Source organism: Musca vetustissima, unplaced genomic scaffold (assembly GCF_032173495.1).
Source record: "Musca vetustissima isolate MV318-11 ecotype Yass unplaced genomic scaffold, APGP_CSIRO_Mvet_v1 utg1774, whole genome shotgun sequence".
Classification (NCBI taxonomy): domain Eukaryota; kingdom Metazoa; phylum Arthropoda; class Insecta; order Diptera; family Muscidae; genus Musca; species Musca vetustissima.
In genome coordinates, this window is record NW_026875134.1 from 25,491 (window position 1) to 41,804 (window position 16,314).

The 16,314-nt window shown below is 34.7% G+C and overlaps 1 protein-coding gene across 1 annotated transcript; it reads left to right on the plus strand.

The window, feature by feature from the left end:
• The first annotated feature begins 3,748 nt into the window (after window positions 1-3,748).
• Window positions 3,749-13,144, plus strand: LOC133337641 (chondroadherin). Its single transcript, XM_061545848.1, has 2 exons — window positions 3,749-3,905; window positions 12,017-13,144. Exons 1-2 carry the CDS (start codon window positions 3,783-3,785, stop codon window positions 13,142-13,144), a joined length of 1,251 nt encoding a protein of 416 aa, XP_061401832.1. The 5' UTR covers window positions 3,749-3,782.
• The last annotated feature ends 3,170 nt before the right edge of the window (window positions 13,145-16,314 follow it).

Here is a 16,314-nt window from a genome sequence, read left to right on the forward strand (position 1 = left end):
CACTTTACTATGCAAAAACCCTAAAAATGGCTAAAAATCACGCAACGTGCATACGATTTTTATGCGCATCCTATTTCAGTAATCTCCTATGAAAATACACAAAAGGACACCTATTTTAAAAGGATAGGTTAAGAACCGCGGATGTGCCTCCACAATCGATTTTGGATAAAATACGCATAAATTTCGCGAATCGATATATTTTTGACCTATTTTCACACAGATTCGCGAATATGATAAGACAGGAATGAATGTATGTGAAATCAATTCGAAGAAAAACGCGATTATATACGCGAATTTGTCAAAATAAGTTTTTGCAGTTTTTCCCACATTCAAGGTACCTATATCCGCCGTTTTATTGGGAACTGAACACGGATGGGCTCATTAGATCCGGCACGTAAAAAAAAACTAAAATCACGCGGGGTTCCACGGAATTTGAATGGACTTTCTTAATTTTAGACTCAAAAATATGTTTTTTATAAAAATTTACGCACCAAATTTCGTCTTTGGAACCCAATTGCAGAGAAGCTACGGTGAGCACATTCATGAGATATACACTAAAGGACGCAAAATCACGAGTTCTATAATCCTATAATCAGTTTAATCCATTTTCTGGATGCGCATCCTAATTATAAGAAAAATTCAAAAAACACCGAAAATCCGGCTTCAAAATGTCAGCATCCTTTTTGGGTGGAAGCAGTGATTATATCGAAAAATTATACATTAGAACCATATTGTCCATGGGGTATTCTGCAACTTAGTCACTGATCACATATGCGTGCGTTGTGTAGTTTAGCCGCAAATCAGGAACGAACACAAAAAAACTCGTTGGCTTCAACACATTTTCACCCATTTTTTACATTACCACCATCACAGCTTCCACCAAACTTATTATTTATTACCAATATTTTAAGATTTTGACAAGAACACTTCATTTTATAGAAATGAATTTAAATTAATTAAATGAATTAAAATTAAACCTTGCAAACCTGAGCTACAAGGAATTTAAAAGATTTTTGTAATTTCTCATATGTAAATTTAAAGTACAAAAAGTGTAATACTGAAATTCGGTATGTAGCTTTGTATATTTTAAAAAGTGGAATACGCCAAAACTTTGTAAATTGTACTTAACGGTACTAATAAGTATTAAATATTGTGTACGGTAGAACCGATAAATATAGGAACCTGTTATAAAATACTTATCTGGAACTATGACAATAAACCTTTATGCATAAATAATTTCCAGAAAAAAGTTCTAAAATGTACAACATATTGTATACTGAGGTACGGGTGGATATAGAAATTGGTACAAGGTTTTTTATGAAAAGCAATGCTTTTCACAATGTTGTTTGACATTTGTACTTAAAGTACTAAATATTGTATAAGACATAATGAGTAGAGTTAGACTCCTGAAATTGTGTATGTATATTTAGATATAACAAATTCAAAAATATATATTTCTTTTTTTTTTTTTGAAAAATTGTGCTTGAAATAAATAAATAGGAAATAAAGACAGATATCCAAATTTTAGTATTTATCTTTGACTATGGCAAATAAAGTGTTTTATGAAAATATTATTTGAAAAATTTTAATAACAATTTCTGACTGTTACATGAAATATAGTTTCCAATCCCACATCGATCTATACTACTTATGTGAATTTTAATTATTTTCCCCATATTTCGCAAAATTGTGTAACTTTATCAGGAAGGAAACCATATATCAAAGCTTTTAGTCAATATAATTAAAAGCGTAATTTTTTTCCTATATCGAAAATTATCAATTGAAATTGTTACCTATATATGCACCAAATTAACATTAACGTTATTTGCAATTTCTAAAAATTGATTACTTAAATTAGAATTTAAATAATGATCGGTTAATACTTAGGGAATAAAATGGACCAAAAAGTTGTTTGGTCCTTCTGGAGGCCACAATTTTGAGACGAACATCAAAGAGAGGGTATGCCTGAATAAGAATGACTATTTTGATGAAGATCGTTCAATAGCGGGTTGAATGGACCCAGACATTTGTGTCAATAATGACAAAGAGGAGTGGTGGTTGTAGGTGCTTGAATGGTGTGTCTACGTATTTTGATTAGGTTAGTATTACCATTACCACACTAGAGAGCGGACATGTAGCTCTGGTGGCTATGAAATTTTACATGATATTCCGGCAATGTCAACAGATGATATTTAGGGGATGAAATGGATCAAAACTTTGTTTCTGTATAGTTTCCTAGTCGCTATTGAAGCCACTATTGTAAGCCGAACATCACAAGTTTTACACGGGAAAGGGTTTAGGGTCAAGTGAACCAAGACCTTGATGTGTGAAATGTCCAAAATGTTTACTCTGGGGAAACAGGATTTGGAAAATAAGGGGAATTGTTGACCTCTAATCAATTAAAAAAGTGCAAACATCGGGAAGTATCGCAAGGCCCAGAATATAGATCTGCAGAAAATTAAAGTCCGATGGTAGGTGTATCGTCCTACAATATTGCTCCGCTCACTGGTTATATATGGATTTATTTATTTCATACATTCCCTGCCGACTTTAACGTCAACGGTGCATCGCCAATAAAGCCCGTTCCTCGACACCTTATGTTAAAAATATTAGGTTGGGGAAAAAGAAATCCCTTATTTGTTCGGCAGATTGCTGTACCGATAGATTTCTCGTAAAGTATCGCTCAAACAATTTCAGATTTATGCTCGTTGGGAGGGTGACATTTCGCAGTTTGCTGTGATTTGTAGTTTTTTGTTTGGTTCAATCAGTTGTGAGTTCTACAGTTTTTCATTGACAAAGGTTAAAATGCAAGGCAAGCGGCTAAAATGTTGAATGGTGTTTATGGTTCCGATACTGTAACAGCCAATTATGTGCAATTTTGGTTTCGTACATTCCGTTCAGGAATTTTTGATGTTAAAGATGCAGCCGGAGAAATTATCGAAGGAGCTAATCGAAGGAATTATCGAAGGAGCTAATTAATCGACTGTATTAACCATTTACACAAATAATAATAACAATGGATTTCTTTTTCCCCATAATATTATGTTTATGTTAAGACCACCTAAATGTATATGTAATTTTTTGGCGGGACTTTCATATGGACCTATATTGATAATGCTTTGCAAGTATGATTTTCACTTCAGAAGAATCTGGCATGTTAAATTACAGATATATCGTTTGAAAAAAAATGACTATATCCAACTTCAATACCAAATTGTGGAAATTTCATTGACATGGCATATAATTATATTCTTTGTGGTTCATTGCAGAATATTTCTATACGATGTAAATAACACTAACAATCGAGACAGTAAATGAGGGATGAAACAAGAGCATGTGACGGTACAGTTATGTGGGGGCTATTCCATAACGTGGATCAATATAAAGGACTATCCTAAATATAACATGCTCTATTGTGGTATCATAAGACAATCAGAACAAAATAAACATTAAATTTTACTCTAAATGACAAATTCAATGTGCAAACCATTTAGAATAGGGTATATAAATCGCACATGTTTTATTTAGGCACATTGTTTTTTTTCTGATCGCACTCAAACGTCAAATCGGCACTAGTTTAATAGTATATAGCACTAAATATTCAGATTAACTGTATTTCCATATGCAGTTACTTGTTCTATCAGCATGTGTACGATTTTTTGTACTCTTTGAATTGATTTCAATTTATTTATACCGAGTTTTTTGTTTTTGTTTCGTATTTGCAGTGAATGTCGCCATCATTGTATTGCAGTTGGAGAGTTTCGTGTGTTTAGCAACGTGAAATGTACAATACCTGGTTAGTCATTGCATCAATTACAATTGTCGGATGCTTATGGAATTCGAAACTATCTGAGTCATCATCGAAATCATGCCCAACTGAGTGCATCTGCTTATCCCAGACACAAGTGAGTACCCAAACTGTCCAAAACTGCTTCGCTTTATGGTCAGCACAATTGTCACCATCAGCAACAGTCGCAGAACTACAATAGCAACGCAAAACCTAGTCCGGCTATGGCACTACGCCTATAGCGGGATTCTGCTGCAGTGTTTTTGAAATTAAAATTGAATGGACAACTTTTAGTTCCAAATTGGAGAACTGCAATGGCAGACACAAAAACGTCAACAAAATAACACTAATGACTGTAAGGTCAGCGAACGAACCCAAGGCGTGGAGACGTGGAGCGGGGCGAAGAGAAAGAAAATAGAAAAACAAATATTTGTTATTAGCGAAGAAAGTAACTGGCCGGGAAGTCAAGTGACGGAAACAGACAATGATATATAAGAAAACTTTTAACTTTGCAAAACAAAACAACACAAAACAAGAGACCAAAGCCGGAGTCGGAGCCAGAGCCAAAGGAATAATACCATTGTTTTGTACGCTGACGCTATTGGTTGGCATTACTGGGGAGAGTGTGGTGCCGAATTAGCGTACCCAGACAACACTCTATGCATAAAAATGTTAAATTCCATTATATTTGCAGCCAATGTCCTCAGGACGAGGACAATGGAATAAACTGTCGCTGCCGTTGCCTCATTTCAATGATGATTTCTGTTTTCTTGTGTCCCATGATTTTGGGGTTATGCTGGTAGCATTTGCATATTAAATAGGAATTGTAATAGAAATCACAGTCATGTACTGGCATGTTAAATGGTGCCGCTGATGTGAATTCTTTTAACAATAAAACCGTTAGCGGCATCAAATGATTAGAAAAGAAACGCATTCGTTAGGCCGTCATGGAAGCATTATTTTCTATGTTTTCTATACAATGTGCAATTGATTGGCTCTTTCGAAGACTTAAAAATAATAGTTTAGAAAGGAACTTTAAATCTGCAATTATATGACAAAAATCTCGAAAAATATAGAGAAAGTTTATTAATCGTAACTACCTTGTATAAATTTGTTCACCAAGGGGTATGGTAGGGAAGACTATAGTTTCGGTTTTCGCCACTGATCCCCATCAGTTCCCCTGTCTTTCTGGTAGGGATATTCTCCCCAGAAGCTACATTTTTACAAAAGAAATCTCTTTTTATTCAATGCGACATGTAACGTTGTGATATCTTTAGGTAACCATCATGGTTACATTAATTTTTATACACTTCACCACACTGTGGTACAGGCAAAATGAAACGAGATAGACACATGGTTTCTTTTGAGAAAATGCATAGAATCACTTTCTGAGTCGATTCATGCATGTCCGTCCTTCCGTCTGCAGATGTTAAATTGTAAACAAAGTACAGGTCGCATTTATGATTCGAATTGGATGAAAGGATGAACCCTATTGAAATTGGGAAAAAGGGGTCAGATTTAGATATAGCTCCCATATATATTTTCCTCCGATTTAAGGTAAATGGTGTACCAAAGTCCCTATATATCTTTTGATTTGCACGAAATTTGACGCAGCATAATGAATGAGGTCTTGAATGACGTGTGTTAAGTTTCGTGAAAATTGGTTCAGATTTAGATATTGCTCCCATATATATCTTCGTCCGATTTAAGGTAAATGGTGTACCAAAGTCCCTGGAAATTTTTTGATTTGCAAAAATTTTGGCCCAGCGTAATGAATTAAGTCTAAAATGATGTGGCGCAAAGTTTCGTGAGAATCAGTTCACATTTAGATATAGCTCTCACATATATTTTCATCCGATTTAGGGTAATTGGTGCACCAAAGACCCTATATATCTTTCTTTGCACGAAATTCTATAATAATGTGTGCTAATTTTCATGAAAATCGGTTGAGATTTAGATATAGCTCCCATATATAGTTTCACCCGATTTTAGGTAAATGGTGCACCAAAGTCCCTGGAAATCTTTTCATTTGCACGAATTTTGGCATAGCGTACTGAATTAAGTATAGAATGATGATTTCCCTGAAATCGGTTCAGATATAGATATATAAGAAAATCGTGATGTCTGTTAGGGTACATATGTAGAATATACCCAAAGTGGTGAATGGTATCATATAGTCGGCCCAGTCCGACTTTACTACTTTCCTTAATGATAAGTGTTTCCTTACTAAAAAAATCATGCAATACTGATTACCAGATCGTTTCCATAATAACAAAACAAATCTTTACCACTTTTATACTAAATTTCGTCACAATTGACCCTTTATTGAGATCTGTGTTTTTATAAATCTTTACAATGGACCAATCGGCAGGACCGACTATATGATACCCTTCACCACTTTGGGTATATCCAACAGATGGAATCCTAACAGACGTCGCATTTTTGAAGGACCATTAACATGAAATTAAACATGTCATTCTGCAACCTATGTTGCTCTTACAATGGGACAACATTATGTAATTTAAAGCAAAATATCGAAATCTAAACCGGGTTCGGTGAAACTTGTCACAGGTTAGGTTATACTGATATCAACTCTTGATAATTTGAGTTCATGGTACATCATTTACTTAAAATATGGAGAAAATATATATGGGAGATCTATCCAAATATGAACCAATTTTACCAAAACTTTCCACACCCTAGGTTATATTAACTTCAGTACGTTGTGCAAAATTTTTAAGCAAACGACCTAACTTTGGGTCTTTTACTTAAAATCGTACGAAACTATATAGGAGCTATATCTAAATCAGAACCAATTTCAACAAAACTTGCCACACGTTATGTTATAGTAACATCAGTACGTTGTGCAAAATTTTGTGCCAATCGGACCCACCTGGGGACTTCGGTGCAGCATTTATATCTAACTTCTAGGTTATACTAACTTCAGTACGTTGCACTATAGGTAATTTGGACAGTTTTAGGCCAAAAGTAATGTTTTAAACTTTGGAAAATAATATCATTTTGGATGGCAATAAAAAGGTAACATGTAAAAATTTATGATTCTGTAAGATTTTTTGCGTAAAAGTGTCTTAAAAGCGGTGGAAAGCGTAGCCAAACTCTACACTTTGAAAATAAACTTAAGTAAACAAAAGAAAAAAAATTTAAGGGAACCCCCCATTCTCGGGGTCAAAAATTTTTTGATTTAATTCGAATCTACACTAAGTCAAGAATGACCCTACAAAATTTCAAGTGAAAATCTCAAGAACTCTTGAAGATATAGCCGATTTATTGTGTCAGCATCAAGTGACGGCTAAAGGGCTTCTCAAACTTTAAACGCGTTTTTCTCTTTTGCGAATGGCGGGCACGATAACTCAAAAACTAATAACCCAATAGATTCCAAATTTTTACACGTTTCTCTGTGAGTGTATAGATATCGTATGAACTAGGATAAAGCCAATCGGTGAAGATCTTCCTTATTTTTTAACTTGATTTTTGGTCAAAAATCGGCGATTTTCCAAAAATATTTTTTCAAAGGTCCGCCATTTTGTTAATTTTTAGAGCGATGTCAATAATCCTAGTTCATACGAGAGCCAGACATGTACTCTTTCTAACACCGTTGGAATTTTCGGATTCCGATGTTCCAGCGAGGAGTTATCATGCCCGCCATCAAAAATAAGGACTTTTCTTTAATCACAAAAAAACAACAACAACAATTTTTTCATTTTTCTTCCTTTTTAAATCTTCAAATATATATAAGTTACAAACCTTAACAAGCATTGGTATTCATTTACCAGCCCATTTAAAATCTTAAAAATAAAAAATCGAGAATGGTGGGGTTTCCTTAAATCAAGGCGTATTTTAAAACGTTTAAAAGCGCGAAATACAAAGCATAAAGATAAAAATTAAACATGGAGAGTATCAAAAATTAACTTGTTTTAGCAATGATTAACCCTTTGTGGCCCAATGTTGCCCACAGGCAACAAAATGTTTTAGAGCTTATATGTAATATGTAGCTAGTAGATATATATTCTTTGGATTTCATACGTCAAGACCTAATTATGGACGACACATATCAAAAGAAAAATCTAAAAAAATCAATTTTTTGTTAAAGTTACGAGCTTTTAAATATAGAGAAGAGGGCAAAAATGTGTACAGTACTAATTTGTGTATACAGTCCAAATTATTTAAATCGCTTCGTATTCGAAATGTAAGATTTCTGCCTTCAGAATTATTTTTGATTCTTGTAAAACGGAATATAGAGAATATTTTAAAATGATTTTTTCGTCGATTTTTCATTTGGTTTTCTTGATATTGGGCTTTTATTTTTCAGAAAGAATGTACTGTATCTCCCGAATGCAAGGATGTAGCAATGTAAAATTTTGTCCATATCCTATCTTGGGTAGTTGCATTAAATCAGTGAACAGAAAATTGTTCTATGATTACGGAAAAAAATTCGGGGCTCAAAGGGTTAAAAATAAAATATTGACATATGAAAAAAATGTTGTTCAGTATCCAGTGTTTACTATAATCGCGTTCGCTTGTAGTAAGCATGGTTTTATCTCACTTTTACATATTAATAACATTAAAGAGTATAAATGGGTACTGAATTAATTATTATTAATGCATTCTGCAAAAATATACAACATTGTAATAATTATTCCTTTAAAAATCTAATCGCGGAGTCGAAATTTTTTTAACTCACTACCCTAATTGTTTTCAACCGTTTGTTGTGTTTAAGAAAACTAATGAAAATATCCGAGAAAGAATTAGCATTGTTTGTTATATGTGTAGTTGCTTATAACCGTTGTTCGTTATATCCAGTTTCTACTGTGGAAATCTGCGTTCATTGTACAAAATTGTGTGACAATCGGTCAAACTTTGGGTTTTTAGTAACAATTTACATAAAATCGGAAGAAAACAAATATATAGGAGCTATATCTAAATCTGAACCGATTATCACGAAACTTAGCACATATCGTTCTAGACCTAATTCATTACGATATGCCAAATTTTGGTGCACCATTTATATTAAATCGGACGGATGGACGGACATGCATAAATCGACTTAGAAAGAGATTCTATGCATATTCTCAAAAGAAACCGTGTGTCTATCTCGTTTCCATTTGCATGTTACAAACATATGCACAAAGATATAATACTCTGTACCACAATGTGGTGAAAGTATAAAAACGACTTCTATGATCAAGACTCCGTGTTACAAAGTGTTAAATAAAAATTTAAATGCATGAGTGCATTCGAAATATGGGAATATGGGAACTATGTTATTATATTATGTGGTTGTTCATGCTCTGTAAAATAGGTTTGCAACTACAGACGGTGAAAAACTGTATATCAGTCCTCCAGAACCATTTATGCAGGTAAAGCTTTCAAAATATCGAAAATTGATCGGTGCCCAGTTATAACTCAAATTTAAAATTGCAGCTGATGGTAAAGAACGTGCCCAAGGGATAGCCAAAATTGCTAATATCCTAGGAGTTCAACTTCAAATATTCTAGGAGTAATTGCTATCTATGTGCAAAGTCAATATTAAAAATCGTGAGTTCTATTGCGATTCATTAAGACATTCATAGGCACCAAAGCCTAACAATTGTTATTAAATGAGCATCACAGATTTTGCAGTGATATATGGGGTGCTTCATTGTCGTACAAAGATGGTCATTTATTTGGCAAATTGCTTTTTTTAAGTCACTCTAAACAACAGAGCTCATGAAGGTACGTTAGTCCATACTGATTACGTTTATGCTAAAACATTTCAAACTTCTATTGTCTAGGCCAGAAATATATATAGTAAAATCACGTTTTACCGTATAAAGATATTAAGACTCAAGAATCATTAACACTACGGTCAATAACCAAAACTGTATACGTAGATCAATAACCGTGGTACATTTGTACCCACCCAAAGATAGCGCTGTAATTTATTAAAATATCAGACTATCGTCCGGTTTTTGGTTTTAAATTAGTCTATATGGATCTGATCTAGATGTAGGAACTAAAAATTATATATACATTAAAATAATATATTATTTAATCCATGCTTAAATGATAATCTATCTTAAACAATCAGTGTAAATTCGTTATGTCTTTTGAATGGGTTAAGCTTTTCCAATTATTTTTTATTGGGATATTATTTAGGTGTTCCCCAACCCCTCTGCTTTCCTTTTCATTGCAACTCCGATCATGTAGCTCATCTCGAAAGAGAAATTAAAAAAAAATAATTGTTTTAGTCCCAGTATACCAAAGGAAAGCCATTTAGTTTCTGATTTCCACGAGTCGCCGTGATGTCCCCATGTTTTCTAGGGCCATAAAAATTCGTAGAGGGGTTGGGGAACACCTTCACCACTTTGGGTATATTCTAAAAGACGTCGCCTTTTTGAAGGAATTTTGACATGAAATTGAACGAACTCAAATATGTGATTTTTATGTCTTTCTGGAACCTATGCTAAATTGCATTTCATTTGGGCAAGCTGCACTGTTTAAAATTTAATCTCAATAAATAAGTCGAAATTATATATGGAAGCTACGAGATATCTATATCTGAACCGATTTGAAGCAAACTTGCCAGAGATTAATTTATATTAATTTTAATACTTTGTGTCAATCGGCCTAGCTGTGGATCTTTAGTGCACAATTTACTTAAAATCGGACGAAAATATATATAGGAGGAGTACACATCATTCTAGACTTAATTCAATACGCTATGCCAAAATTCGTGCAAATCGAATGATTTTCAGAGACTTTGGTGCACCATATAAATAAAATCGGACGAAACTATGTATGGAAGCTATATCTAAATCTGAACCGATTTTCACGAAACTTAGCACACATCTTTCTAGACTTAATACGCTATACCAAAATTCATGCCAATCAAAAGATTAGCAGGAACTTTGGTGCACCATTTACCTAAAATCGGGCGAAACTATATATGGAAGCTATATCTAAATCTGAACCGATTTTCACGAAACTTAGCACACGTCATTCTAGACTAAATTCAATATGCTGTACCAAATTTCGTGCAAATCGAAAGATATATAGGGACATTGGTGGACCATTTACCTAAAATCGGGCGAAACTATATATGGGAGCTATATATAAATCTGAACCGATTTTCAAGAAACTTAGCACAAGTCAATCTTGACGTAATTCAATTCATGGGTCTATCTCGACTATTTTTGCCTGTTACAAACATATGCACAAAGACATAATACCCTGTACCACTGTGTGGTGAAGGGTATAAAATGGTACAAATGTACCCGGTTATTGACCGTAGGGTTAAGACTCACCGACGGATAGAAACTATTTTAATGAAATATTTCCCATTTTGTGAAATTGTTATCCAAGTTACGACATTTTTATAGATTAAAACTTACATCATAAGCGATTCATCATTTCAATAACATGACGATGATAGGGGACACATCAATGGAATGCTCTGCTATGAAAAATACATAAACTAAATAAGAGGGTCACTTTAAAATGCTCGGCTGCAACTTTAAAACGTCAGTAATTTTTCCACAAATTGATTTTCAAATCTCACTTTTTTAGCTCCGGGTGGCTCTCCTCCCTAACCTATACAAATATATAATTTTTACTTGTAAGAACTTGTTCACTTTTCCACCTAAACGCGACTAGCGGGACGATGTCAGGCGTACAAGAATTAATGAAACATCCTCCAGCAAAAAAGAGAACTCAAAGGGGACATGCTAATGCCATATTCAGATACACCGTTAAAAGGTAGAAACTTTGTTCATTGTGACGGCTCTAAAAGAATATACAACACGCAGGCAAAACGGAAATCCTGGACAAAGGGAACAGGAGCAATAGCATATCTAACAACCACTGAAAAAATATATAAAAACAAAACGAAAAAAAATATTCGATTTAATTTAATTTTCAGTAATAACCACGTAGATTCAATTTACCGGCGGTTATAAAAACCTTCAGACACACAAACAACAATAAGAACAACATGACCATAGTGGGCTACGCCACCGTAACGGAATGACCTTCATTGTATGGTGAAATCATTAGAATAAATTTACAGAAATCTTCATCTTTGTAGTAACTTACCCCAAGTTGCTGCAAGCGTTGCTATTGTAGTTGTTGTAGCTGGTTTCATGTAACGGTTGCTTTGTTCTTGTTCTTAGCAACCCAAATGATTTCTTCTTTTTCGTCTGCTTCTTCTTTTCTCTTTTTTATCGACTGTAGGTACTTTGCAATACTGGTGGACTTGAGAAGATTCCATTGCGACAATTACCCCCCACCGTTGAAAATCTCGCATTGACCAAAAACAATTTTCCGGTCATAAAGCCCGATTCATTTGCAGGATTACGAGCACTGAAGAAACTTTCGCTAGACGGCAATAATATAACCAAAGTCAAACAGTTTGCATTTCGTGGCCTGCCACGGCTCAAGGAGTTGTCAATTCAGTATACGCCCCTGCAATCGGTTACATCATTTGCATTTGCTGGACTCCAGAATCTTTCGACGATTCTACTAAGTCACAATCAGATTTCACGCATCGAAACACATGCATTTGCTGGAACATCCAATGTTAAGCTGATACTCTTGAGCAACAACCCCCTCATCAAGATAGACACATCGGCCTTCTCGAGTCTAACTAATGTGGGGCATGTCATATTCCCCTCGGGCATACGCACTATCGAACCGGATGCATTTAACGGCATGGACACAGTGGGCTTACTCAAACTAGCCTATATGGATTTGAAGGAGGTGCAACCGTTCACATTTCGTGGCCTCACAAATGTCCTGCTTTTGACGCTACAAGAATCTGACCTGGGAGTTATCTGTACCGATGCCTTTACTGGTCTATCCCAGGTGGAAACACTGCAAATACTCAACAATAAAATCGATGCCATAGAGGAGCTGAATTTCACCTACACTGCCAACATAAAACATCTGAAAATGCATGGCAATCACATACTGGAGACACCTGACCCAAATGGGATAATTGTCGACGGCGTGGAACATCTGCAGCTGATAAATAATCATTTTCCTTGTGGTTGCCACATTCACACCCTGCTCGACGGGCCACTGGTGGAGGGCGCTCACAATCTCACAGAATTCCTACAGAAAAACTATTGTATATCACCGTTGGACGTGAATGGCCGTGCAATGATTGAGCTTGATATAGACTCGATTGGCCGTTGCCAGGACCAGTTGACAAAGGGCAACCTGGGGTCATCGGCCCCCTCAATGGCCCTAAGCATGTACACTCTTGTGCTGATATCGCTTACAACGAATCGTTTTGTGAAATACCTTGTGTTCTTGTTAGTCCTTGGGTCCATTACCGTGCCACATGACACATTTAGTTGAATGCGGCGGCGACCATTAAAGTTGTACCCAACATTTAGTCTGAAATCTCTCTAAGAACCACAAAGCAAGTATCTGTAGTTTTATATGACGAATACCGATATTAATCCTATTTAGTTGTAAGTAGTAAAAAGTTTACAATTATATACATAAACTAGTTATTCGACAAACAAAAGTTTTTGGGATGCTAAGGATTTCGAACAAAAAATACACACTTAATTTGGCAACTTATTTATTTTCTGTTACGATCCCTGTAAATATTACATAAAACCAACAAAAATATATGTTCGAAGATGTGCTTTGTAGGATATCAGTTTGTTATTTGTTTGCCTTAATGCCATCATCATTAGGCTATACTTTCACTAATGCTATAAACCCTTATAATCTTGGAAACACATACAAACACTCAAAGGTCCTTTCTGTAAATAGTTTGCATTAAATATCTATAATTATTATTCGCTTAGCTATTGAAATCATTTTGGGAATTATAAAATTTATTTTATACATCAAACTGGAATTGTTAAGCCTTTCGATTAATAAATAATAAACTTAAAGGAAATGTTCAAACAATATTCACAAACAAAACATGCACATACAGTAGTGGACTAAAGTGTCTACATAATTACAAATTCTTAAAACAGCCTTAATTACTTGTGATCGGTTTGCTATATCGACACCGATATCAGGAGAGTATTTAAGAAAAAAATAAAAACTTTCTTCAAGAAATATTCAAAATGCATATAAAGAGTTTTGAAAACCCATTTACCCAGTTTGTCCATTTTTATACTCTACACAACTATGTTGTCAGGGTATTATAGCTTTGTGCAGCCCAAAAGTTTGTAACGCCGCGAAATATTGGTCCTACACCCACCTTTAAGTATACCGATCATATAATATCTCGACTAGCTGATTCGATCTGGACATGTGTGCCTGTCCATTATAAATTGTAAACACGTTACAGGCCACAGTTATTGACCTATTGGCATGTAGGATGGGTTCTGGCCAATGAAGACCTCTAGTGTTTTTGGTAAAGATCGGGTTATATTTAGGGGATGAAATGGACCATATACTTACTTTTTGTCCGTATTTCTGGTCGCTCCAGAGGCCGCAATTATGGCCCGACCGTCGCGAAGTTTTACATGGAGAAAGGGATCGGGCTAAATATTTAGCGGGTCAAATGGACCCTGATTTTTGTGTGAAAAATTACAAAATTTGTATTCTATGGCATATATATTTGCCCCTGAAGGACATAGACCCGAGCAGTTGACAGTATATCCAAGAGGAGTGGTTGACCTTTAAATTGATACAATTATATTGTCATATGTACTCAGATGTGGGATTTGCACTTAAATATTTACAGGTGCTTACGTATTCAGATATCATTTAGTAACCCATAACCACACTAGAGGGCGGAAATATAGCGCTGATCGTTTTGAAATGTTCCATGAGGTTCCAGTTATAGTCAAGGCCAACGCCTATAATTTTCGGTGATGTTGAGATTATAATTTTGGTATTAAGTGGACCGAAAACTTAATTTTTTGAGTTTTTTTTCGAGTCGATATATAGGCCACAATTATAAGACGGACATCACAACACAACCCACGGGGAATGGAATATGGACATGTACCGAATATTAGAACTATTCGGAAAATATGTCAGTGTAAGGAAGAGCTGTTAATCTCTAATCGGACAAGAGGGTGGAAATATTACCAAATATTGCCCAAGCTCGGAATAAAAATCCGCAGAAAGTTAGATTCGCGTGGTAGTTGTGTTGGGTATCGTATGGTCGGCCCCGCCCGACTATACTGCTCCGCTCACTGGTTATCTTTTGATTAAATATTCCCCGTCCGATTTAATTTTTTTCTGGAATTATGAGTTTTAGTAGGAGGTATTATGGTTACTTGATGGGAATCGGTTCATAGTTAAAGTATTAGAGATTATGAAAAAGGAACAATATCGATTTATTGTGGAAATATTTTTGCCATTTTATGTTATAAAGTGTGCTTGGCCTACAAAATAAATAAATTTTCCGCAAGATGTGGTTACTAATCACATTGCTAAAATTTTTCAAAACTAGTTTTGCGGAACATTAATTTCAGATCTGAAGGAGCCAGCTCCGAGCCCTACTTCGTTCCTCTCATGAATGAGAATTTTACTTTTTTCATTCAAATAATTAGATTTCCATACCCTTAAGTTTCGATTTAGGCATGCCCGTTTGTCTACTAAAATCCCGATAGAGTTCGCGACCTTTAAAATGAAGCATTAAAATTGTATACATACATTATACATATGGTATTGAAAATGGAATATATCCGGTCATTTTGGTATAGCCCCCATGTAAAGATACCAAATTATTTTGGGTATTTTGAAGGTTCTAGCCTCATTTTCGAAACGGCGTTGCTGTAATTTAGCATTACATGTTTCCATTCTTAAGCCCTCATATACACATTTAGTTTTCCCAATTATAGTTTTCTTGATAGTCCTAAACGCATATAAAATAACTATTATTTGGTGTGTAAAAAACTTCTTCGCAAAGAATTTCCTATAAAGGCCAATTATAAGGATCATGTAATGAAATATCATCCACAAAAAGTACTTCCTAAATTCTGCTATAGTTTTTCTAATACTCACTATTGTTATATTTAGTATGGACATAAAACCACATGTATATTAGAACATTTTTATGATTTCTTTATAAAGAAGTTATTCGCGTTTCAAATTGAAAATCTATGAAACCGCGTTTTTCTCTACATTTACCGTTATAAAATTAATTTTTGAAGTGAAGTGGTCCAGGGACTCCAACTAAACAGAATTGGTAAATTAGAACCTCTGAATAATTTTCGTGTCGCACAGTGTTATTAGTGCTTTGATTTGTTATTCGTTCTACGATCAATGTAGTATATGTGCAAAATCACATGTTATTTGCACTGTTGGAGCGTTTTAGGTGCTGATGAGACCGATTTATATTAAGAACAAATTTATCATTTATTTCAACTAAACATTACAATCTAAATCTAAATAAATACCAACTTAACAATGCATTACGGTTTCATGCTACCATACCGTGTGGGAGCAAGAAAACCATACAAAATTCCAAGCCAACACAAAAAAAATCCCTGATTTAATCAATATTACTGCCGGATAGGCCTGAATATATATTCGAATGGTAAAAA